The 26,523-nt window shown below is 45.8% G+C and overlaps 1 protein-coding gene across 2 annotated transcripts in view; it reads right to left on the reverse strand.

Moving 5' to 3' along the window:
- Positions 1-907: 907 nt before the first annotated feature.
- Positions 908-26,523, reverse strand: part of Pcp4 (Purkinje cell protein 4) — a 66,805-nt gene continuing 41,189 nt past the window's right edge. For both annotated transcript variants that reach the window (XM_059277310.1, XM_059277311.1), the window contains one exon: positions 908-1,305. In XM_059277310.1, the coding sequence (XP_059133293.1) occupies positions 1,178-1,305 (128 nt within the window). In that variant the 3' untranslated portion in view covers positions 908-1,177. The remainder of the gene's footprint in view (positions 1,306-26,523) is intronic.

Here is a 26,523-nt window from a genome sequence, read left to right on the forward strand (position 1 = left end):
ATCCCCTCCAGCTCCAGCTGTTACCTCACTCCCACATCATTCACCCACAGGCCAGCATGCAGGTGTGCACACTCAGACACTCTGCCCCTCCTCCCACGAGTACTTACGGCACACCCAGAGCCACACAGCCAAGTCCACAGCATCCATGGTACCTTCCTAGAGCACAGAGCATTCTCAGGTGCTGGGCAAAATGTCACTTCTGTTTCAGGTTCTCTCACAGCAATACTCAAATGAGCAGCCACAGGCAACACAGGCATTTGATGCTCCTGGTGCTTGCTTCCCAAAGCCAGCTCACAGTCACACCCTACCAAACTGCATGTGCTCTTGACACTGTGGAGCCATGCTTCCCATGAAATGGACCTTTTTGCTATCCATAGGAGCTCCCCAAGGCATATGAAGCCATACGCCTGCAAGGTTTGCACTGGAGAAAAGCCAGGCTTCTTCTCGGAGATTTTGATGTAGGAGCCTGGAAGGAGCCTGGAGCATGTGCTTGCTGCTTGGAGCTACACAGGTGCAAAGATGGCCCTTGGGGGGCGGGGCAACCCTTTGCAGATCTGAAATGTACTTGCTGGATACACCTGGGTGACATTCCAACCACAGACACACGGCCCTCCCATACTTTGTGCTCTTCTGGATAGGTTATAAATTCTGAATCTGGGGCAGTCAAAGGTACAGACTACACTCCTACACTGAGGAAATGCAGCCACCACCTGTTGACACTTAGTACTCTATAAATGAGACAGGCACTGTTAGGTTGAGGATAAATAGCTCCACCCTAACAGGTCACTCACTCTGTTATACCTCTAAGCTTCAAGAAGAATACAAGAGACACCTGGCTTGCAGTTGCCTTTAACCTGAGGAGCACTTTCCTGCTTCATCTAATGGGAGAAATAAAAGCAGACACTGGAATCGCTCATCCTACCTCCTTTTTATTACAACATCAGGGAAAATAGTTGCAGATGAATCGTAATGGAGATAATCAGGTTAAGCTACTCACAATTTCATTGTGTACACCTTTCTATAGGGGCATACATACTACGGGTTTCTGTACATGCATGAGGTTTGCAGCGGGGTGTGTACTGTGGGTGACTCCTCTCTAGGGTATTGCTCTTTTTGTCTCTCGCTGGATGGTGGTTGAACATGGTGTCTTCAGATGGAATAGGAAGCAGCTTCCCCACTAAGACTGTGATCCAGCCTTTTTCTTCTGAAATTTTCTGAACTGAGACTGGATGGCCACAGCCGCACGCTCTGTCTCTGGTGCATCCATGTCAATGTCGAATTCTTCTTGGACTTTCTTCTGCCCATCTGTATCAAAAACAAAAACAGACATATAGGGTGACCACCTCGCTGAAAATAGAAGAGCAGAGTAGGCAGCAGCCTAGAAATGTGAGGCACGGTGCCCACCATGGTGTGCCCTCAGGTATTCGTTCACCCATCCCAAGACAAGGCCCTGTTTGTAAAGTAAAATCCAGGGGAGCATGGTGCAAAGTTCCAGACATTCAGAATCTGCAGCACTCTATCTGAACTCTACCCTGTGGTGGTATTGTGTTCCCCAAAATATTGTGCACGCTAATAAACTTATCTGGGGTCAGACAGCAGTCACAATATTAAACATAGAGGATAGGCAGTGGTAGCACATGCCTTTAATCCTATCACTTGAGAGGCAGAAATCCCTTTGGATCTCTGTGAGTTCAAGGCCACACTGGAAACAGCCAGGCATGGTGACACACACCTTTAATCCCAGAAAGTGAGCCTTTAATCCCAGGGAGTGATGGCAGAAAGCAGAAAAATATATAAGGCGTGAGGACCAGAAACTAGAAGCATTTGGCTGGTTAAGCGTTCAGGCTTTGGGGCAGCAGTTCAGCTGAGACCCATTTGGATGAGGACTCAGGGGCTTCCAGTCTGAGGAAACAGGATCAGCTGAGGAATTGGCGAGGTGAGGAAGCTGTGGCTTGTTCTGCTTCTCTGATCTTCCAGCATTCACCCCAATAACTGGCCTTGGATTTGACTTTATTAATAAGACCATTTAAGATTCCTGCTACACTACCCAGGATGGGTACACTAGCAGGATGATGAAAGTCACTGACACAGTCTTGACACTTTCTACAGTGCTAGTTGACGGTCACTGTGTTCAGAGCTGACAGAGGGATATTTTAGATCTTTGTGTTGCTAATGAATTTGCTCATTGTTTTCTAGGCTCCAGTCGTGGCCATTTTCATAACCAAATGACACTATTTGACCATCACCGTAAGATCGCACTTCCATAAATCATACATTGTGATTCTGCAAGGCAAACTGAGTGGTGTATCGACTAAGGCAGAGAAGCCAACTGGCTCACACTGACAGGGTTGCTGAGGACAGGATAGGAGCCAGCACCAAGTGATGACTTGAGTTGATTGTGCCTTTGTGCTGGGTACTTCCTGAGCAGTGACCAAAAGTAAAAAAGGTAAGCAAAATCCTCCTGCAAGAGAAGGGAGAGGGGACATCTTTTTACATCCTCCAACCCAGTGAAGGCTGGATACCAGCCTCATCAGAAGAATCATTTCTTTGTTGTTTTTGAATGCAGACACTAGGGCCCCAGCCCAGACTTGGCATGACTTATGTAGTTGAATGGAAGGTGCCCACAGGGCGAGCCTGCTCATTTGTTAAGCCTAGAGAGAGGCCAGGTTGTTACTCCTTTTTAAAAGGAAGTTGAGTTGAGACCCAAACTCCTATCTACAGAGGAGGTAATCAAAAGGAACTAAGATTAATGTAAGCCAGAGCCGGAACCAGCAGCAGCTCCCACCTTCCCTGGACCTGTGCAAAAGCCTCACTGCCACCCTGGACTTGCATATGGAGCAGAGAGACTATCTAGATAAAACCAAGAGTGTGGAGGGGAGGAATAATAGAAATGATAGATGATAAATATAAATAATAGAGAGAGATAGAAGATAGATAAGATAGATTATTGATAGAAAGATGATAGGTAGATGGAAAATAGATGATAGATAGATAGATAGATAGATAGATAGATAGATAGACTGACAGACAGTTGGTAGGTAGTAAATAGATGATAGGTAGATAGACAGACAGATAGATAGATAGATAGATAGATAGATAGATAGATAGATAGATAGATAGATAGATACAGACAGACAGACAGACAGACAGATAGACGGTAGGTGGTAAATAGATGATAGGTGACAGACATGCAGGAGTACCCACACTTGTTTCAGATGCCTTTAGTACAGAATTTCCACTGCAGATCCTTAAGCAGGCTCCTCTCAATTTTCTTAGAGACTGAGCAGCTCTGCCTGGAGCACTCTGGGCACTCTTCCATCTGGGAGCCAGAGATCTGCTCCTGGCCTTGTGAGCCTTGTTAGTGTGATGGGTTTGTGACCTAAATCAATGAACTTTTCTTTTTAACTCACTACCATGACTGCAGAAGCTGAAACTTAGAGTGCATTGTACAGGGAATGTTGAGGGACATCCTTCGTGATCCATGGGGCCCAACAGACAGAGAAGATGGTGGAATGCTTCTGCTGCATTCCTCCAGATCAAGTAATCCTTGGCATATTGATCCACACTGCAGTGAATGCAGTGGGCAGTACCACAGGAAATGACAGGAGTTGCCTGCAACCCAAGCAGATACTGAGAAGTATGAAAGGCAAGAATGACAGATATGCAGTGGCCCTAGCTCTGGGCTATCATCAACACTGTCTGGCTCTGTAGCTCTGTGAGTTATTTGTCACAGGAGTTTTATACTTCTGATCCTTCCCTCCCAGAGGAGACCCTACATCCACCGCAAAGTGATGGCAATGGAGGAAATTAGTTGCAATTCAAGGGAGGTTGGGAAAGGTTTTTTTTTTTTCAGATTTAAAAATGTTGCTGCAGCCCACAGTTTTTGAAGGGCCTGATCCATCTTCTCCCTTTTGTAATAATGAGAAAAAACCAATAATTTTATGTTTTGACAAATGATAAATGAAGATACAGAAAATTATGTATATTTAGGGGATCCAAGATGCAGTAGTAAGGACAGGTCATAAAAATCAATTTTACAATTACATCTTAAACTAATATCTTCCACCAAAAGTGATTTATTGATCCCACCCACATCTGAGAAATATTACAGTGCTTTACAGAGCAACTTCTGATATTTAAGAATTTGTCACTTCGTGTTTACTTCAGAGTCTTGCCTTCCTTGAGGGCAAGTGTCACAGGAGAAGCAATGAGCTCCATGTACCAAGGGGGCCAGGGACCAAAGTGATGGAAAGAAGAAGACAGACAGACAGCTCATCAGATCTGATGGCAAAGAGTTGGTGCCAGTGAAGGGCTTGCAAAGGTTCCACGGGGTCCTGGCAGCCAGGGCAGGCCAGCTCTGAGCATACAATTAACAGCCGCAAAGAATAGCCACAAGAGTTTAGGAGCACCACATCTGGGTTCCAATATCCAGAGCCTCTTCCATCTTTGGAACCTCCCAAGGTCCCCTTTGAGTGTCCCTAGTGATTATGACAGCTCAGAGGCAAGGTGACTCTGAGGAGAGCCTCTCTTCTCCTTCACTCCAGAGCAGAGCTTAGGGCTCAGTCTGTTTTGTTTTGTTTTGTTTCTTGCTGTTGATATCATAAAGCTCTCAGCATTGTAGACAGGAAGGCCAAAGCCCCTAGGGTTTGTTTCCCTGCATATATAGTATTCATTGAAAACACACTATGCATGTGCATGTGTACACACACACACACCAAGCCTTCATTGTGATTCACTGTAGCCTTCATTATCCATTACTTCCATTGCACTAATTCTTTCTTTACATCCCTGGTTTGTCCTCACTGTCACCTCCCTTTCCAGGCTGTGAGCCTGGGAAGGAAGGGGCTACATTTGCCTTGTTCCAGCAGCTCTCCTAGGGCCTGACACCGAATGGGTGTTCAATTAGCAGCTGCTGGTTGTGAATAACTCTGTCAAGTGAGCAAACACTTCTAGCCTGAGGTCTAAGACACCGGCATGCCCTGTGGTAATTTCTATTGGCCAGTGGGTCCTTGTTCTCACCACCTCCACCTCTATCATGGATTCACAACAGGTCTCTAAGGAAGTGTGGCTGGGAAGTGAGTAGTCAAAGCCACTGTGGGGACAGCCAGAGGTGCATGGTTCACAGATGATGGAAGATGTGAAGATAGAGATGTGACCACAGGAGAATGGCACAGAAAGCATTGATTGTTAAAGGGGTGGGCCTCAGAGAAGAGGTAGAGAAAACAGGGTGCAGGCATCCAGACACAGATACCCAGAGAAGGATCAGCAAGGCACAGGTGTAACCTCGTATCACTGACCCTAGGGCCTGGGACCTGGAAGAGGGTAAGGACACAGCAGAGAAGACCAGGGTGAGGACAAAGTAGGCCAAGGATTCCCCACTGACAATGGGAAACTGGGCAGGTTTCTCAACCCTACCCTACACTAGGTACTGGCTGCCACTCTCATCTGGCTAGGGAATAAGCAAAACATGTACATCATGTTCCAGCAGTGCCCTTAGCCTCTTTGGAGTGTGGCACTGGATCCTCCTGTCAGACCCTCCTCAGAAGCACTAGAGGTGTGGGGCCCAGCTAGAGTCAGATTCACGGATTGCTTCAGCTGCTGTGACCCCAGGGAAGGTTCTTAACAGCCTTGGTTCTTGGTTTCCCTTTTTTTAAATATAGAAATAAAATAATTTCTTTTTCTAGCCACCAGTGTCATGGACAGACTAATATGAAGTAGAGTACTGAGCAGCTAATCCCTCCAAATTGAAAGATTCCCTTCCGGAGGGAAGAGGGAGGCTCAGAAGACTCAGAAGCTCATGCAAAGCACAAAATTCACTAGGCCCCTCCACAAAATTATAAAGGCAGTAAATAGTTTCTAGGGCAGGGAGGCTATTCAACAGAGCTGTCTGCCAGGGATATGGTTTTCATGAGTTGTCACTCATGCTGAGTGGGCTTTTTGATAATGCAGCTGCCTCTGAGTTACCCACACTTCTATATGTAACCCCTCACTCAGGTCTCTGTAGCAAACTCAGTAAATGCACTGGTTGACAAAGCTAGACTCGAGTGGACATGTTTTCTTTGATCTGTTCTTGTCGTCCCAGGGTTGGATAGATGTTCGTTTGCGTCTTTCCATGTAAAACTACCATACAATAGAAGTCTAGGTAAGAGTGACATTAAGGATTGTCTCTAACCACCATGACCCAGGGGAAGATTTGTAGCTAACACAGTTCTGGGCTTCCTTTTTTAACCTGGAAGTCAAATCACTTCCTCCCCTAGCCCCCCTCCCCCCGTTATGCAGATCAACACCTTATTACAAATTAAACTTTAATATAAACAGTATCAGGCTCTATGTGGCCAGGGCTGCAGAAGCAGGTTAGAAGGGTATGAGCAAGCATGAGGCACTTAAGCCCTGGGGTCTCTGCACCTACTTATTGGTCTGATTCACAGGTTACTTTTGCCCTAATTTAGAGGAAAATGGACACATGCCATTATGGATGCTTCATGGTCAGCCTAGGCAGCTAAGTATGTCTGGTTTGTTATAGACAGGGTCCCAGTTGTGTGATTCAAACCACAGAAAATATACGCAAAACACAGTCAGTAGGAACCAATCACCCATGCCACCTGTGCTGGGCATTACTCACAGTCAGGGGATAGAGAGAGACTGGACACTGCAGAAGGGCCCACCCCAGTCACCATAGCCAGGAACACAGCAGGGGCCTCTCTGCACAGCTGCTCTATCCATGAGAGAGTGATATGTCTATATAAGCAGCAGGTAAAAAGTCTTTGTCCTTCCCACCTGGCAGCTCAACCCTTTCCTTTCATCTCTATTGACTATCTCATAAAGATGTTTGAAGGCTTGTATCTGGACTGGGTGGGCTCTACCTGACACTTTTATTTAGGATTCTACTGCCTGAATTGGAAAAACCTACATCAGCCACCTCCAATGATGAGTTTTATCACTCTGAACAAGCAGTATTTTTCCATAACACTCCAGCCTAGGATTGCACAGACATTATTTGGAGTTCTGAAAGAATGTCATTTCCTTCTGCATGGACAATAAAACGCTGAATCTGATCACGGGGTGGTCAAGAATAGGGGCATGCCCACACTACTCAGCAGATTCTGTGTAAAAGTTGGCAGCTCCATTAGAGAATAAAGACAACCCTGACTTCCTGACCATTTGCTCAAGAAAACAAAGGCTCCCATAACCACAATATCTCCTGTGAACAATGGACCACAATCCCCCACCAACCCCACAGACTTCTACTCTTGAGTTTATCACTTGGAAGACCTTGTCTTACAGGAAGTAAAAATCAAAATTTACCAGGTTGGGCAACTGACATTAACTACTACATCATCTACCTGGACATTATCTATCTTCCTATGATCTATCTATCTATCTACCTACTTACCTACCTACCACTATCTGTCTATTTATTTATCTGTTTTGATTGTCTGTCCATGTGTTCATTAATCCAGCCATCTGTCCATCATTCCATCCATTCATGTATCACTTCATCCATCCATCCATCCATCCATCCATCCACCCACCCACCCATCTGCCATGCCATTCGTTTATTTATCCATCCATTCATCCATATATCTGTCTTTCCATCCTTCTAGAAATCATTTTACTCATCATTGATCCATCATATATCTGTCTATCTATCACAATGACTGTCCTCTCTTCTTCTCTCTCTTACACATGGGGACCATGGAGACACATACACGTACACACACACACACACACACACACACACACACACACACAACTTGAAAAATGACCCTGGCCAATTAACCCTTTCCCCCTAAACAGAGACTTTATCAAACTAATAGGACATGTCACAGAAATCTGCAAATGCCACAAGCATACTGAAGAAACTGCTCTCCCTGAGTGCCAGGATATCTTGTGCTTCTAATCTCTCCTCCTAAGGTTTGGTTAGAGAGCAATGGTCCTAGTCAGGTTTCTACTCCACTACAGATGTTTCTGATGCTGCTTTCCTGAAATGCAGCTTCACCTTGCAGAAATCCAGGCAGGTAGTGGCCTCTGGCAGTATGTCTGACCTTGTTATGGTAGCATTCGGGTAGCCCTGCCAAAAGACCTCACTCTAACCAGTCTTGATTACTGAGCATGAACTAGATCTTCCTCACACGCTTCCATGGGTTTTCTTGTACAGATCATTTGATAGGCAAAGGTAAGAGATATAATCTTATTTACAAAGTTACAGAACTGCTAACAACTGAAGAAAATCCCGAAAGAGTATCTCAAGCCTCTGGTAGTGTTATGACAACTCACAGCTCAGCTTGCACACTTACAGATTCTAACAGACACCAAGTCTGAGTGGAAGTCCTCAGGTCTGCCCACCCACCATCAACAGGACTGAATGAACACCATCCATCAGGTGAGGTCACTGTGGCAGAACACCACAGCTTAGATGTGTTTCCTCTCATCTGAAAGAATCTGAAACAGAGGAGTCAGCAAGGCCGGTTTCTCCTGAGTCTTCTCTTTCAGTCTCAGATGGCTGCCTTCCCACTGTGTCCCTGTATGGTGAAGAATATCCCTGTGACTGCATACTTAAGAGTCCCCCTCCTAACAGGGCCCAGCCCTGCTGGATTACCATTCACCCAAATGGCCTCAGTGAGGGCTATTCACCTCCTTGAAGATAGATGCTGTCCCCAAATGTAGTCACATTTTGAGGTACAAGAGGTCAGTGTTTCAAAGAGAGTTGTGGGTGAGTTACAACCCAGCCTATGATGACCCCTCACCTAACTCTAGGCATTATGGGTTTTCAAGTCATTTTGCTGGTTGGTTTCTGCATCTGCATATGCTACTGTGGGCAATGTTTGTCGTCCCCATGTTATGAAGGTCAGGGACAGCTATGTCTCACCCGAGATCACCTGGTAAGTCCACTCTAAGCCCAGGTTTCCCTCTCCATCGTGTGAGTCTGTTGTAATGCTGCATGATTTCTGTTTCATGGGTGTAGGCCAAGATGATGGATTCCTGCACACAGCAATTAGCACTCCCCTGGGAGAAACCATGGCCTCAGAGCTCCCACTCAGAACACAGGATTCAATCAATCAGCTTGCAAAAGTCCACCAGGCTGACCAGGTGCAGTTTGCCAGGATTTATTATCTCTTAGCATTGGGTCTACAATGAGTTGTCATTCTCTGGGGACTGGAGTATCACAGAGAACATACTCAATCTCTTGATTGCCAGGGAAAAGCAGAAAATAGATAAATATGCTCATTAAAAAGTAGAATTTTACAGAGTCCCAAATCAGAGAAATGTGCCAAACCAATCAGAGAAGTGTGGTGTGTATGTGTATGTGTGTGTGTTCATGGTGTGTATATATGGTGTGTGGTGTGTGTGTATATGTGTGTTTGTGGTGTGTGTGTGGTATATGTGTGTAGTGTGGTTGTGGTGTGTGTAGATTGTATGTGTGTGATGTGTGTGTTTGTGGTATTTGTATATGGTGTGTGGTGTATGTGGTATATATATATATATGTTTGTGGTGTGTGCGGTACATGTGTGGGTATATGGTGTATGTGTTTGTGATGTGTGCATATGGTGTGTGGTGTGTGGTGTGTGTGTGTTTGTGGTATTTGTATATGATGTGGTGTGTGTGTATGGTATATTTGTGTGTGTGTTTGCAGTACATGTATATGGTGTGTGGTACGTATTGTGGTGTGTGGTGGGTGTATATCGTGTGTATGTGTGTGTGTGTGTGTGTGTGTGAGAGAGAGAGAGAGAGAGAGAGAGGGTTTATCAGGTAAGCCACAGGAAGAGGCCAGTGTGGAAGGGACAGTCCAACCTCCTCCCGAGGAAGAGAAGCACCAAGTTCTCCATGGCACAGAAATGACAATTTGGTGAGCTGTTCCCATTCTGCAGTCACAATCTCAGTAGCAGACTTCAAATAGCTAACATTAATTCCTCAGAAATTAACAGCCGTGAAAAGTCACCCAGAGCATGACAGAGCTATTCGGAGATCCCACCCCAGCTCAAGAAAGGAGGAAGAATTTGAAATGCAGCAGAATTCAAAAGTATATTCTGAGATGGGGTGTATGTAGCACAGTAGGAGAGCAAGGCTTAGTATGTACAAGAGCCTAGGTTTGATCCCTAGCACTAAATGCACACACACACACACACACACACACACACACACACACCATATTTACCCGGACCTTCAGAAAAGAACTCTTGAATACATTGTTTCCAGGTTTATGATAACATGACATCATTGTTTCATGGTGCTAACAGTAAGTGATGAACACACAGTTTTCACTTTTAACACACCACAGACACACACCCATGTATCTGCACACACACACACACGCAAAGGCTTCCAAAGATTTATATAATCACAGCTCTCCACAGTTTGAGCTTTATTTGACAGAGACTAATTACCTCCTAAGGCCTAATCCTGTAGATCAGAAATCGGTACATAAGCAGTAAATTGGGATATAATTGTCCTGAGTAGGAGTTTCCCTTCGTTGGGAGTCGAAGCACATAGCGTACTATAAAAGGATTAAAATCTTAGCACTCCATAAGGAAATAACAGGAATTTAACTTAAGCACACCCTGCAAGTAGGGTGTGTGAAAGCCGAGGTTCACAGGATGTCCTGCCATTCTTTCAAAGTATGATATTACCTCTAAAAGAATTAGTCTATGGCTTGTGTTGCCCTTGATACAATTAAGCTAGTCCACACAGAGCAGTTGGGGGACCTGAGCTGAAGCAACACCTCCCTCTTATCAAAGCCATAGGGAGCCAGTGTGGGTTCTTTCTGAGGACCCAAACCTTGCCCTTGGGATGGTGAAAGTCAAAATGACAAGTGACAGAAATTGGGAGTTTTAATTCCTTAAGCCTCAAAATAGATGAAGACATATTCAGACTGTAAGGCAGCCAGTTTGAAGAAGATTCTTCCTCAAAATTAAAATTAATAATAAAAAGAAATTTATGCATATAAGTGGATTACATTGCTGACATTGAACATTGAACACTGTATTTTATGAAATGCCCATTTAAAAAAAAAAAAAGACCAAGTGTTCTTAAAAGCTGGAAATAGGGCATGCAGAGGTCCAAAGTGTCCCCTCAGCGAGACATTGAGAAAGGGCCATTCTGTTGCTGAGCAGGAGGTATGATCACAAGCCACAGAGCCCCTGCTAGCTCCTGCAGCCACCTCTGTGTTTATTGCACAGGGGCAGCTGGTGTGAACAATTGCAATTTTCCAGGTCTCTGCAAAGAGCAGAGATTAATGTGCAAGGTCAAGCATTAGCCACAACAGGCAAGTGGACTTCCTGCTCTGTGATTTTCCTTAAGTCACACAAAAACATGGTCCCCATTCCTTCCAACTCCTCACTTACCAGGCTAGCCCCTTTTCAGTGCACACAGCTTTCTCCAAGGGAGAGTAATTCTTTGTCCTAAAATAGAGGTACCCTGAGACCTGCTGTCCAGTGCTAAGTAGCTTAGCTTTTGGAGGATGGGAAGCCTAATTTGGTCATCTGAAAAGGACAGTTTACTCTGGGCTTCCCATGACCACCATCCCATCTCCAACTCTGTGGAGCTGTGTCTGGCTTACATAAACCAACACACACACACACACACACACACACACACACACACACACACACACACACATCTGTGTGCTCTTACCTAGTCAAATGTATACAAATCTAGAGACATTGATGAAACAAAAAGCCATCATGGGATCGAATGTCCCTCAAATCCATCCCCCTAAAATACAATCTACACATCACTCAAAAATAACTTCTCACTGGGAAGGCAAAACTCATTTCTAATCATGCTCATTTTCTAGATCTGTCATGACAAAATAATGCCCAGCAGAGTGGCGGCTTGAGAAACATACATTGATTGTCCCACACCCACCCCACCCTTGGGGCTTGAAGCCCAGATCAAGGTTCAAACCAAGTGGGTTTCCCTTGATGCTGTCTTCCAGGCTTGTAGATGCCCTGCACCCTTCCTGTGTCCTCAGAGGGCCAGGCCACTGGATGTACCTTGTGTCCTGATTGCCTCTTAAAAGTATACATTCCACCTGAGTTCGTCCTAATTACCACTTTTAAAGAGCCTGTCACTAGACAGCCAGGCTCTGAAGGGACAGAGGTTAAGGCCCCTGCCTTTATATATAGGGCGGCTCAGTACTAGTCAAAACCCTTCCTTTGTTGAGAAGAAAGACTACAGTCACACACACAGAGAAGCAGCTTTACCAGGAAGAGCCAGACTCTGTACGTCCTCTGAGGTTTTGCTGTGGCCCCTCCCTGTATTGGAAAATGACATGAACGGGAATCTAGGCTGGGTTCATACAGGGACAAGGACTGAGTGTACACTTCTCTAACCAGGTGGACTGGATTACTACTATTAGGGACGACAGCTGGCTGGCTGGCTCACCCAGTGCCCTCTCCTTTGGGTTCCTCCCTGCACTGAGGAGTTTGAGTTAGGGGAAACAATTCCCAGGTGGGTTCATGGGAGTGGAACTCCACTGACCGAGTCAGCTTCAGCCAATGTGTGCGCTGCCGGCATCCAAGATGGAAGGAGAGAACCCCAGATAGAGGCCAAAAACATGAGGACCCCACTCCAGCCAGCACTAGGACCCTGAGGTGGGAGGGGTTCCCTGAAGCAGCACAAGGGCCCTGCCTATTGCCCTTTGTCTGGTGCCCTGGGTTAGGATGCATTAGGAGCCACGCAGGCTCCTGCTAGAATGAGCCGTCACTTGACAATCTTCCTCACGCATCCTGCCTATCTCTACCCCGCCCAGGCTGCTTCTCTGTTTCCCAGAAGTCCTGAGAGATGGGTGTGTGCCCTGGAATAAAGCGCTTCCTGTGGTGACTTGCAATGCTGACACCTCTGGTCTGGCCTTCACCTCCTGCATCAGGGACAGAGGAGGACAGGAGCATTGTTACATAAAGACCTTAGACTTTGACTGCAGAGACTGCAGGGTCTCCCTCCCTCAGCATAGGCCTTAGCAAAGAATGGCTTGAAGGAAAGACTGTGCCAGAACCTTTAGAGGTGGCAAGGATCGCATCCTGAAAGTCTCCCTCCCCTCTGAGCATGCGGAATGAACTGGAGTACCTTCTCTAGAGTAGTACACCAGTGAGATGGAGAACCGCAGCAGAGGAGTGCCTCCCTCCCCTCCTTCACCCTTCGTCAGCACCCCACCCTGCACAGCCTTCCCCATGAGGGGCCGCCAGGACAAGAGTGCTCAAGAAGACCCAAGGGGCAGGTGGACATCGTGACATCTGCGTGTGGCCTCTGTCCATCCTCTTTTCTTAGATATAAAAGCCCTGATTGGGGACTGAGCACGTGCTTATCCAGAAGAGAGCTTCTAGCATCCCTACTGCTGGGAATGGATGTGCAACTAAGTTCCGGCTGACACCAGAGGAGCAGAAAAATGTCTCCTCCTACCCTTTTCCCCTCTGCCCCTGCTTCGTGCTGAACTACGGATGCCATGGCCAGTGATTAGGCTGTCACGCTGGTCCCCAGAAGGGAGAGTTCTTAACCTAAGGTAGGAAGAATAGTTATAGTGACTCTCGATGCTCCCTGGAAGATACTGACCTCCAGACTCCTTTTGATGAGAGAAGAGTCATCTTGCTTATTATCTAAGCTGCTGTTACTTGGGCTTTCAGCTTCCAATGGTGACCCTCATCTAGTCACACAGATGTCACAGCCAGTGTACAACACACCTGGACACACAGGATGCAAGATAACAATGTACATCCAAAGGCATACCACAGTGGGTTGCTGTTTTTTCCACCTTGTCTTTTCTTCTGCCGTGTGCATCTGTTCACTTTCTGATGTGGGTAGCCATTTCTTCACAGGGTCACATCTCTAAGAAGCTCAGTTTGGGGCAGGCCTGCAGGTGTAGGACTACGATCCCAGCTACACTGGAGGCTGGGGCAGGAGGATCAGTTCAAGGCCACCCTAAGCACCTTGGCTATAAGACCTTGTCTCAAATGAAAAGCTGTTTTTAAAGGGGCCATGACTATATCTTAGGGGCAGCATACTTGTCTGCCATGTGTCAGGATCTGGGTTCCACTTCAAGTACTAGAACATCTCCCATGATGCTTCACAACAACATTCCCTTTATATCCATACCCTGTACCATCTATCAGCTTCAGGCAAGCCCTGCTTTATGTGATCTTTTCCCCTGCAGAATGTAGCAATCCACTTCTCAACAATTCATTTTAACCTGTTGAAAGGCAATGGCTCTTCCAGGACTTGACTACAGAGAATGGGCAGGGCAGATGCAGCAATAAGAAGAGGCTTTTCCTACACCGTCTGACTCCTTTCTCTCTGCTTTGGTTCCCGTTTTAAATTCTTTCCACAGCTTTCAAACCATCAATCTTTTTCCTGTCTCTGACCCTGCCTAGGTCTCCCAGGCATCAAGCGTTCCTTGTCATACAAACCTCACCTATGCCTTGAGCTTCCAAACTTCAAGATGCAAGTCTCAGAGGAGCAGACATCTCCCTTGTGTTCAGTAGCAAGAACAGTCAGATACAATCAGAGCTGCAGGACACCTTAAGCCTGAAAAGAGCATCCTCTAGCCTCATTAATGCACACACTGGAATCCACCAAGTGTCTGTAACTCTCCCCATCTCTAGTCCACAGAGCAGTTGACATGAAAAAGGAAAAGGACAATCCAGGCAAATAGGATGCACGCTCCAGGGCTCAGAAGGAAAAGAGGCTCATCGAGATGTTAGAATCAAACCTTAGCACAACAGTTAGCACACTGCCCCCACCACAAAGTACCAGGCAAAATTCAGCCTTTCCCCCGCCCGACTCCCTTCCCTTCACAGCTTCCTGATTAAAAGGCTTTCCTAGCTGTGTGCGCTGCCCCAAGGCATCCTCAGCTGATAATGCCTTGCTCTGTGTGGCCCTCACTGTTGACAAGCTGGGCTCTATCTCACAGGACACCTTTGTCCTGGCTTTCCAGTTCTGTGCCTTTAATCCAGGCAGACAGCTGTTTTCCTTTGCATACTGTCAGAGATTACAGTACTGACTTTTTTGGATGCAAACAGATGAGCCCATTGTGTATGGAATTGGACTTCAGGTGCAAATCTCTAAGTGTAATTCTGAAAGAGCATCTGCAAAGTGGGCGGAGGAAAGCCCATCAGGGTTGAACAGAGCTGAGCAGAGGGGCACTTTACCTGGACCTTCACCGGCCTCGAATCTCATGTGCTTGGCTTTTGTATGTGTGGATGAAGCAGAGGGCAGAAATCGACATCACTGTGTAAATGTCTGCCCTCTCTGTATATTTTTAAAACAATAAACATGGTTGAATATTTGTGTAATGATACAGAAAGGATAATGATCAGAGTTGGATCAATAATACATTTCTACCCATGCGGAGATGCTTTGACTACCAGAAACTGTCCTTGGCAACTGAGCATCGCGCTGGACTCTGGTCTCCAGGCCCATCTGCAGCCCTCCACTGCCCTGCATCTGAAATGAAGACATCTGAATGCTGCCTGCTCGTGTGGAAGGCTGACTCCTGAGCCCAGACAAACACTGGCTGATGGGTTGAAAATCACTCTTTAGGGATAGGTCACCTGAAGCTTAAGCCTCTTTCTAGTTACCGGGCCCAGATTGTATAAAAAATGAAGCAGAAGTGAAACCTGGACTTGGGGGCAGCTCAGTAAGTGAGGAGCTCACCTTATAAGCCTGAAGACCTGTGCTAGGTCTCCTAAACACACCCTAAAAACAAGTCAGACAGAATGGTGTGTACTTGTAATCCTGGCACCAGAGGGGAGGAAACAGGCAGATCCCTGAGACCCACTGGCCAGCTAGCCTAGCTTACATGTTGCATGGGGAGGTCTCAGTCAGTGAAAGAGCCCCCCCCCCCCCCCGTCTCCAAATAAATTAAAAAAAATAAGGTGAACAGTGCCACAGAGTCTGAGGAATAACACTTCAGGTCATTTTTTGGCCTCCATACATGCTCACATACAGGTACACGCACCACAGGCACACATACACATACACACTCACGCTCACACACAAAAATAAATAAAATAAAACTAAAACTCAAGAAGAAATGAAATGCTACTCTAGGCAAGGCAGTACCCTGGACTCAGGAAGCCTGACTGTGCAGTTTTAGAGTTGGCTTTAAGCAGCACATAACAACATTCTGACCACCAATTCCAGGAAGCTGAGCAACAGTGCTTCCCCAGGGCTGGTGAGCTCCAGGCTTCCTTCATGTGGGGGCAGGCGGATGAACAGGAGAACCTGAAGCTTTTGCCATCATACAATGTGACCTGCAGTCAGATACTCCTCCTAGGAGTGGCATCACAATAAACCTGTGCATCTAAAGCACTCCTACAGACCAAAACACAAAAGCCGTTTTTAGTCCTTTCAAGAATTCTAGAAAGAGACATTTCCATGTCACCTGCTCGTTAGGTTTTAACCTCAACTTGACAAAGCCTGGAGTCACGTAGGACGAAGGAAACTCTCGGGGACTGCCCCCATCAGACTGGCCTGTGTCAGGGAGAGAGTGTCCTGATTGATGTTGATGTGGGAGGTCCACGCTTTCTGTTTGTGGCACCATACCTAGGCCCATGAGTTGTATAATAGAACCAGCTGAGCACCAGTCAGTGAGTGAGCCAGCCAGAAGCAGCATTCCTCCAGGATTCTCTTTTGAGTTCAGGCTTCAGTGGGTGACTCCTCTCAATGATGGATTGTGTCTGAAGGTGGTCATCTCAAATTAACCCCCTTCCTTCCCAGAAAAATAAACTAACATATCAGGCAATGTGATCCAATCTGTATTTAGAGGTTGGAGAGATGGCTCAGAGGTTAAGAGCACTGGTTGTTCTTCCAGAGGACCTTGGTTCAATTCCCAGCACCCAAATGGTGGCTAGCAATCATTTATTACTCCAGTTCCAAGGGATCTAATGCCCTTTTCTGGCCTATATAAATAATGCATGCATGTGGTACACAGACACACGTGCAGGCAAAACATTGACATACATAAAATAAAAAATAATTTAAAAAAACTTAAATACGTATTTTTCAACAGATTGTTAAAACGCCATCCCTTGAAGTATTGCAATTATTAACAGAGGTAATAGGAGGCTTTCTGTCTAGATCTAAAGTGTAAGCAGTGACAGAGCACACATTTTGGACTGCAGGTGCCCAGGGGACAGCAACTGGAACCGGCAAGGGTTGCAGTTTAGACAGATACTTTAAAAGCATCTGACATTAGTGTGTTATAGAAAGGAAACATCTCCCAAGAGCAGTTACAGCCCACCTTTCGCAAGAGTCATTTTAAGCTGAGCCTAGAAAGGCACAGTGGGGAATTGTATTTCACCCACTGTGAATGACCAGGGTGACCTAATGGGCTATTTCAAGCCAGAGACATAATTGGCAGGATTTTGTGGGTTTGTTCAACTATGAGATGTGTGAACAGAAAAAGACCGGAGTTTGTATGTTTATGTGGCTCACAATGTCTTCCAAGACCGTAGCTCACTCTCCCACAAGCATATCTAGCTGCTAACTTCAAAATTACACGCTGCTCTTTCATACAGAACCATAATTTAAGTGTCAATAAAAGACACACATGATAATCTTTCAACAAGTAATTCTCACTTGAGGCCAGTGACCAGAACTGGGGAGGCAGTGTGTGGCTGCTTCAGGCACACACTCAAAAAAGCTTGGAGCCAAGTGGCATTGCCTTGGCTGACAGGTAAAACAAATTACAAAATTACAAAAGATGAGATGAGAATATTCTGGCTGAAAAACAGCAATAATTTAACTGTACATGTCCATACCATGGCCATGGGAGGAGCCCCCTCTATCTGTGATGTGTGGGACATTGCTGTCAACACCTGTGCTCATCTGAACGGTGGTCACAGATCCAGCAGGCACCGTGAAAAACTGCGTGCACACCAGAGGAATGGCCAGGAAAAAAAACCCCTTTTCACATTCAGCAGTCAGCTGGTTGGAAATGAAATTTTTGCAGATAAAATATTGAGCTCTTATGCATGCTGTCATAGTCTCTGTGAGTTCATATGGGCATCGGCCCTGTTGTGTATGAAAAGGCACTGTTCCCTGGGAGTCGTTCATCACTTCTGGCTCTTAAAATCTTTCTGCCTCTTCTTCCACATGGAACCCTGAGCCCTGACAGAAGAGGTTTGATAAAGACATCCCATTTGTGTCTGAGTGCTCCAAACCTTCTCACTGTCTGCACACAGTCTGTGTGTGGGGCTCTGTATTAACCATCTACTGCAGCACAGCTTGTCTAACGAGGGTTGGGTGATGCATTGACCTACGGGTAGCAGAATGTCACTGGGAGTTGTTTTATTGCAAGTTTGAGTCAGACAAAACTTCCAGCACAGAGAAGAGGAAAACGGCACCAAGTCCCACCCAAGAAGCTGTTTGTGATTGATAGCTGCTTGGGGCAGGAAACTAGTTTTCTTCAGTGGAGTGTCATGGGTATATCACTCCAGAGCAGGCCCCATGCTCGGGAATAGCTGGCCAACACAAAACAGATTTCATCATAGTGACTCTGTGTGTGTGTGTGTGTGTGTGTGTGTGTGTGTGTGTGTGTGTGTATGTGTGTGTGTATGTGTGTGTGTGTTGTGGTGTGTGTGTGTGTAGTGTGGTGTGTGTGTGTATACGTGCGCGTGCCAGCATGTGCATGTGTATGTGCATGTGTGTGTGTATGTGGTGTGGTGTAGGTGATGGGAAAAGAATATAATTAAAATATATTGTATGCAATTCTAAAAAAACTAACAATTTTTTCTTTTTTAAAAAAAAAATAGACGAAATTCTATTTCCTGTTTCATTGAAAAACTTAGAAAATAACTGTTTGTTAATGTGTGTTCACTGACAGCTCCAGCTCAGCATTCCCTCCCCCCCCCCCCCCCGCCCTGCTTTCCACTGCCTCTGCCACATCTCTTCTTTGGGCTCATATCTAACATTCCCTTGATGCATGAAAAAGAGAAATAACGAGAATTCAGGAGCTGAGAAATGGCTCAGCAGCTGAAGTCCTTGCAAGAGAACCAGAAATAAGATCACTAGAACCTGGATAAAATGCCTTGTGGGTGTCGAGGTTCACCTATAATTGCAGCCTTGGAAGTTAGAATCAGGACCCCCTAAGTAAGTTGGCTAGCTAGACCAACCTTAGCACTGATATATGAGCTTGATTGGCAGATCCTGCAGGGTAGAGGGGAACTGAGGAAGATTCCTGGCATCAACCTGAAGCCTTCACATGCACATACACATGCATACATGCACACACGTGTCACAACACAAAGTAACATAGAAACACAAATGCATGCGTATAACACACACATACATGAAAAAAAGGAAAATTAAAATATTCTAGAGTGTTCTGGGAAAGAAGAGAGCCAGCCACAAACTCACAAAGTATCAGAATGAGAAAGGAAACAACATGGTCCCGCTGTGAAGACAGTGAAGACTGAAGGGATACAATGGTCCTACGCGGGGGACTCCAGAACGAGTTACCGCAGCATGGAAAGACAGGGACAAAGTAGGTTCTGGATCCTGATGCATGATCCCTGTGGCTGCAAATCAAGAGTCAGATGCAGTGGCCAGGCCTCAGAGCAAGCAGGCTCAGCCTGCTACAGTCAGGGTAATAACCAAAGAAGGACAGAGGGACTTGAGAGTCATCTGCTGAAATGCCCCTGCACTGGTGAGGAGGGACAGTGTGGTGACAGCCAACCCACAGAGAGACGAGAAGAGCTCTGTGCCGAACATTTGTCTCTGAGCAGCTGGGGCTCTGCCAGTGACCAGCAGGTGCCTGACAATCAGCAGAGAAGACTTTAGAAGCCACTTCCGGTGTCCCAGCCTATTGTCAGAGCTCACTATAAAAACCCTTTCTGTTTTATGAACCGGTGGGGAACCGTACTTTGCTGAGCACTTATCAATTCAAGCTGCCAAAGGGTTTATGTCTGCCCTGAAACATGGTAACCCTGAGTCCAAGAAATCGCCAGATAATTGTGGTCCAAACACTTTGCAATGCTGTGTGGTGGGGGTGGGGGGCTCCGTTGATGCATATAGAACCCTCCTGGAGACACTTGGCTCTGTAAGCTGGCTGCAGTGGAAAGTGCTGAAACAAAAATCCCTCGGCTCCCATCAGCATTAGCTGCAAAGACATCTCTGAGGAGACTGTTTCCTAAATGAGTGCCAGAGCATGTCTCCATTTTCAGTGGTCCGCAGGGTCTGCAGTGGTAGAATGGTAAGGAAGGAAGAATGTCCTTAGAAATATTGAAGAGGACAGTCATCACACACAGAACCAGCAATGGGCACATGTGCAATACAACCACACATGGTTAGGAGTGTTTTCTAAACCCTTGTAAGCTGATGTCTCTGTGTGCTGATCTGAATCTGTTCCCAGCAATCTGCATGCCAGCTAACCCATTGTCCACACAGATCTCAACGAGAAAGGAGAGAGGTTAGCCTAACAGGAAAATCATGTCCAGGGTCCGAAGAAACTTCAAGAGTTGCCAGGAAGCAGCTCATATTCAGTTACTGGAAGAAAGGTTAAGTTCCAAGGGAAACATAATCGTGTGTGCTCGTGTGTGCAGGTATATGTGTGGATGCATGTGCACACGTGTGGAGTCCAGTGGATTGGTGGCCATTCCTTGGGTCCTGTCTACATTTTTTCTTTGAGGTGGGGGGTCTCTCTTTGGCTCAGGATTTATGGAGTAGGATAAGCCAGCTCACCAGTGACTCCCCAAAATCCTCCTGTGCCCACTGCTCAGTGCTAAGATAAAAGTGAGTGCCACCAAGCCTGGCTTTTTTTCCTTCTTTACATGGGTTCAGGGAACGAAAGTGAGGTCTTCATGCTTGCAAGGCAAGCATTTTACTGACTGGGCTATGGCTTGGGTAATATAATTTCTTAAGCCTCATTAGATGGAATCTAGCAATATGCAAATAATGAGCCTTCTTGTTCATGGTGATAATGCCCAAAAAGATGTGATAAAAAAGAAGGGTCACCCCAAACAGTGTACTGTGAGCAAAGGAAGAAATAGTGAAAGACAGCATATGAACCCACCACTTCTGAACTACAACAACAATATTAATAAACACCTTCAAATTAATGCCTGGAAAAGTCAAGTTTATAAATTGTTCACTTTCAGTTCTCTGGCCACCTCTGTTACTCTTCCTTTTTGAACCTTCCAGACATCACTTGTAATAAACAAGGTCCTGTTCCTTCTTTTTTCACTGTGGTCTAGGGAAAAACAATTCTTAGCTACATGGTGAGGAGGAAGAGACAAGATTAAAAAAAGATACACTTGATTAACAGAGTGATGTGGTCGTTTATCGTGCCTTTAAGCTGCAGATTTTTCAGTTTAATTAGAAGTTTAAATCAAGGTTCCAAAGCTGAGGCAGCCAAGAAGGACCCAAAGGAGGGCAGATGGCTCCTCCATCCTCCCCAGCAAGGTCAAGGCCAACGTTAACATCTCTTTCCTGAACAGCAGACTGGAAGAGGTCAGTGCTGAACACCCCCTGGCTCAGCCTTATGCACCCTAGGCTATACACATGAGGCATGGCAGTAGTCACGGTGGCAGCCAATGGTGCCCTCTCCCACTTCCTGGTGGGCCAGGACAGCTTCCCCACAGACCCCTTCAGCAGGAGCAGGCCTCAAGCTCTCTCTCAGCCCAGAGGAAAGCAGCTTCCCTAGAGGCCTGTGGTAGGCTGGTTGTGGACTCCTATCACAGCCTCTGAGCTCTCCAAGCATACATACGGTTTGGTCCCTGTGGTCCTCAGCCACAGAAGTCTAGAAGCTGCTCTTCTTTTTTCTCCAGGCTCTGAGGAACCTGACATGCTGGGGAAATGTTTTTCTCTGCCCTTCTCCATTTCCCAGTTGCCTGGGATCCACTGGGGTCCGGTGTTCATCAGGCTGCCTTGCTCCCTGGTCACCTCCCTCTTACCCCTTCATTGGGGATGAGGGCTCAAAGTGAATGCTAGGCATGAGCCTTCATCTGCACAGGGACCGACTAATGTCCTGGGAACATCAAGATGTCGACTTTCAAAACAAACCTAATAGTGCCTTCCTTTAAGTGTGTCAAGCCAGCCAGTAATGTCATATAGTTCAAACGGAAGAATATCACCTCTGAACTGGCTTTACCTGCTTTTTTGCTTATTTGTATAGGAAGGTAACTATCCCTGTTTTATACGTGTGTGTATGTATGTGTATATATATGTGTGTGTGTGTGTATGCATGTATGTATGTAGTTCATATATAAAATAGTCACTTTATTGTAATGAATTCGCTAATTAAAAACTTCATGCAGCACACACATGGTGCATATTCATATACTCAGGCACACACACATACACATAATAAATAAATAATGTTAAAGAAACATCATGTAGCTATATAAACATAGCCTCTAAACAAACACTTGCCCATTCCCAACCCCACACACCTCAACAAACTTCTTACAATTCGAAAAGCCATTCAAAAACCATGGAGCCTCACCAGGATTTCACATTTTCACTATCAAGTATATACGTATATGTACTTATCCAAAAAAAGAGAAAGAGAGAGAGAAAAAAATATGACAGAGCTAACACTGAAAAATCAATTAGCTTTATATCCTCTTCAGGACGTGTGCATCCTTTGCCTGCATTCAGCCTCGCTCATCACCTGATACTACCCTTTGCCGTCTTTCTAAATGTTATAGTAGACCCACACCTACAGCTGTGTACATATATGCACGCATGCATTATAGGTTGGGATCCACATATAAGGAAGAAAGAGGGTTTTTTCTTTCTGAGGTTGGGTGACATCACCATACCTGCTTTGTCTCTGTGAAGATGCACACATTAGTACAAATGGTTCCATTATTTAATTACAGTGACCTAGTCCAACACTGAAAGAGAGAAGTGCATCGTGGGAAACTAAACCTGGACCCTGGGCCCACACAACTGTTCCTGTGTCCTCTCTTCTCTGGCTCTCCAACCCTCTCTCTCCTCCTCCTGACGGTGGCTCTGTGGTGTTGGTTGGGGTTTCCCAGCGGGTGGCCCTAACTGTGGGAAGAAAGCCTGTTTATTCGCTCACTTCCCTCTAAGCTGGGGCTGCCAAACACAATCCAGAATGTCTAGTGAAATTTTAATTTCAGATGTAAATGGTTTTGATAGAACTATATCCCCAACACTGCATGAGGTATGTCCCACAATTGTTTTTTTAAGCTTATCTGAAATTGAAATTTGAGTGAACACGCTGTACTTTGATCCCCACACATCTCTATATTGTGCTTGCTGCTGCCATGCTACTAAGCCCAATCCTAATAACCACCTCTGACCCCTGACACCCCTCAGGACTCTGGATTCTCCCCAAAAAATCCCATGGCAAGTCTTAGATGGCACACTCTCTCCTCTCTGTTTCCCTCAGCTCTGCCACACACCTTTGCAGATAGTCCCTTCATAGCAGAAGAACTTCAGAGTATTCATTCAGAGCGTTCCCAGTGTTTTCCTGGGACCACAACAGGTGCATCTGCCATTACAGATCACTCATGCATACACACACACACACACACACACACACACACACACACACACACACACACACGGCTCTCTTACACTATTTCATCCCCAGCTCTGATTAGAGTGTAGTAGACAATAGACAAGAGAATATTGAATGAATAAGTGAATTAGTGAATGAATGAGTGAATGAAGAGAGTAAAACAAGACAAGGAAAGATAAGAGGATGGGGAGAGGAGGGGAAATTCAAAATAAGAGAGGGGAGGAGAAGGAAGAGAAAGTTAGAAGGACAGAAGGAAGGGAAGGGAGAGAGGAGGAGGTGGGAGGAGCCAAGTGGGCCTTCTGAAGCACTCTTCCCCATGGCTCTTCATCCATGGCTGGGGTAGCCATGAACAGACGGTTTTCACACAGGAGACTACTCCATATCGCTAGCCTGAGCCTCCTCAAAGCCTGGAGGTCCAGGGTAACTGCGTTTCTTACAGGACAACTGGCTTTTTCCACGGATGACTCGCAAGCAGGAAAACAGAAGCTGCCAATCCTGAGGCTGGGCCCAGAAACTAACGTGCATCCTCTTTGCTGGGTCTGACGAGTTACAGAACCCATCCAGATGCAAACTCTGCCAGGTGTCAAATAATTAGTGGCCATCTTTAATCTACCACAAGGTGTGATCCAAGCAAGAAATCAGATAAAGCCCCATCCAGCACCTACAGGGATCCAGGAGTCTCAGCCAAGCTCATTAAAATAAAAATAGCAGACAGGCTTTCTTTGCCTCATTTGGGAAATTAATGAGAACCCAATTAATATTCCCTTCCATTTTCCTTGATTTGGCTTTTTCCTCTGCTGAATATATTCCTGCTCTGTGAGTTTTTCAGTTTCTTCTGGGAAAGCTCTTGTCTGAGGAGCATTCGATTCTGGCTTAGGAGCCACTTGTACCTCTTCAGGAAGAGTCCCCTCCATGTGACAGGGAGTGCTCATGTAGGGATCAACTTGACCCTGAGCTCCATAAGCACCAGGGTGTATTGTGAGTGTCTTATCTACCTATGTGCGATCAATGGCCAAAAAATCAGCATCCAGACTTGAAGTTCAGTGTTCCTCTCTGCTTCCTTTAACTCAGTGGCAACCCTCTGCACTCTCTCCAGTTACCCAGTCAAGCCTGGGTGTGCCTACCAATTCCACCACTGCAACATGAGTGTGTGAGTGTGTGCATGTGTATGACACATGTGTATCCTCACAAATGCGTGGAAGGTGCACATGCATGTGTGCACACATGTATATGGAGGTCAGAGGTCCTTGGTTACTCTCCACCTTATTTTTTGAGATAGGGTGTCTCAATGAATCTGGAGCTCACCAATTTGGCCATGCCAGCAAACCCCAGGGATCTCCATGTCTCTGCCTCAGGGCCAGAGTTACAGGCACATGCTGCAACACCCAACTTTTACATGGATACTCAGGATCCAAACTCAGGTTTTCATGCACGTGTAAGTAAGCATCTTACTGACTGGTTCATCTCCCCAGCCTCTTGGTTGTTTTCATTTTTTGTTTGTTTGTTTGTTGAGATAGAGTCTCATGCAGTCCACTTGGTGATGTTTTGCATGGTTCAGGCAGATTCACAGGTATCCAAAGGGAACCTCAGGGTTTGGATTTATTGAGCCGCACACTTTGGTGCAGTGTTCTGAGTGAATAACAAACCATTTTCACCATCCATTTCAAGTCCTTGAGTTAATTGTTAATGCCAAGAAATTTCTAGTTATCTCTATGTTGAACCAAGATAGCAACTTAGCAGTGATACAATGAAAATAGATTCTGAAATGAGTATTGTATGGTTAATTGGATTTTTAAAAATAAAATTTGGATATGATGCCCATCATGAGCTGGCCTCATAAGCAGACAGCAGGGCTGTGAAAAGCACCTCCACCCAGATGATGTGGTTTGATGCTCTGACTAATCATTTTTAAACAAGGGATGCTCGGGTTGTTCCTTCTAGAATTGGAGCTGGGGTGGACTCGCGGAACTCTCAAGACCTAAGCCTGTTGTGTATTTATCATGGTCTCTGCAATCTGGGTGCCCATAAGAGGTGTGTGGACAGCTGCCCACCCCTGCCACCTACAAGACAAAGCCATAGTGCGGGAGGCTAGTCTAGTGGGCTTGATTTAGCCAAAGACTCCACCATCTCATTTTGAAGCAATTCTTAAAAACATGATTGACGGACTACTTGGTTCTCAGCCTGCCTAAAGCTAATGAAAATTGGTCACTTTCTGAATCAGGGAGACTCCCTTTTAGGGGAGAATAAGATTGTAGAAGAGTGAAATACACCAATTCTTGATTGGATAGAGCAAAAATATTGAGCCCTTTCTTCATGACTAATTAATATTGATCAGAAACTGGCTTGTTATTCATTGTGAATGCTATAGAAACCAGTCACTTAGTTAAGAGGAATTTACATAAGCTCCCAACAGTCCCCAAGGGCTTTCCCCAAAGGTGTATTTAGAGAGTGTTCTCTTATAATTTCTGAACCTTCCTTCCTGGAGCCTGAAACTAGAATGGACCAGCTTCCATCCACCCCCAGAGACACTGTAGTAGCCAGGCTTCCATCCAATCCTGCATAGTTAGCTGGGGACACAGGTCCAGCCCAAGATGGAGACCCACTCTCTAAGGACATCAGACACTGCAACCTGCTGAGAGCTGACATTGCAGGGCACCCCAGCATTCCCACATGCCTGCTGCTCCCTGCCAAACTTCCATAGTGTGAAACCTACTCATCTGAACCACCTTATCACATAGTCCAGGCTGGAGCACAAACTGCTTCTCACCTCTGGGAAACCGCTGCCCACAAAAATCAATTCTCTAAATAAGATTAGGACTGCTTCACCTACCAGAAAAAAAAATGAGAGATTTGCAAGCACACAGGAAACACCATTTCCATACAAATTATAAGCTCAGACACAGAGGCGGCACTGGTCTGGATAGGGTGCCTGCTCTAGCCCAGCATGCCACCATCCACATCACAAACAAAGCTAAGACATCATCTGACTTCAGATGAGAAGAGAGAAAATGGTCAAATCCCCCAGCAGGCCAGTTTGGGG

The sequence above is a fragment of the Peromyscus eremicus genome, chromosome 12 (genome assembly GCF_949786415.1).
Source record: "Peromyscus eremicus chromosome 12, PerEre_H2_v1, whole genome shotgun sequence".
Taxonomy (NCBI): domain Eukaryota; kingdom Metazoa; phylum Chordata; class Mammalia; order Rodentia; family Cricetidae; genus Peromyscus; species Peromyscus eremicus.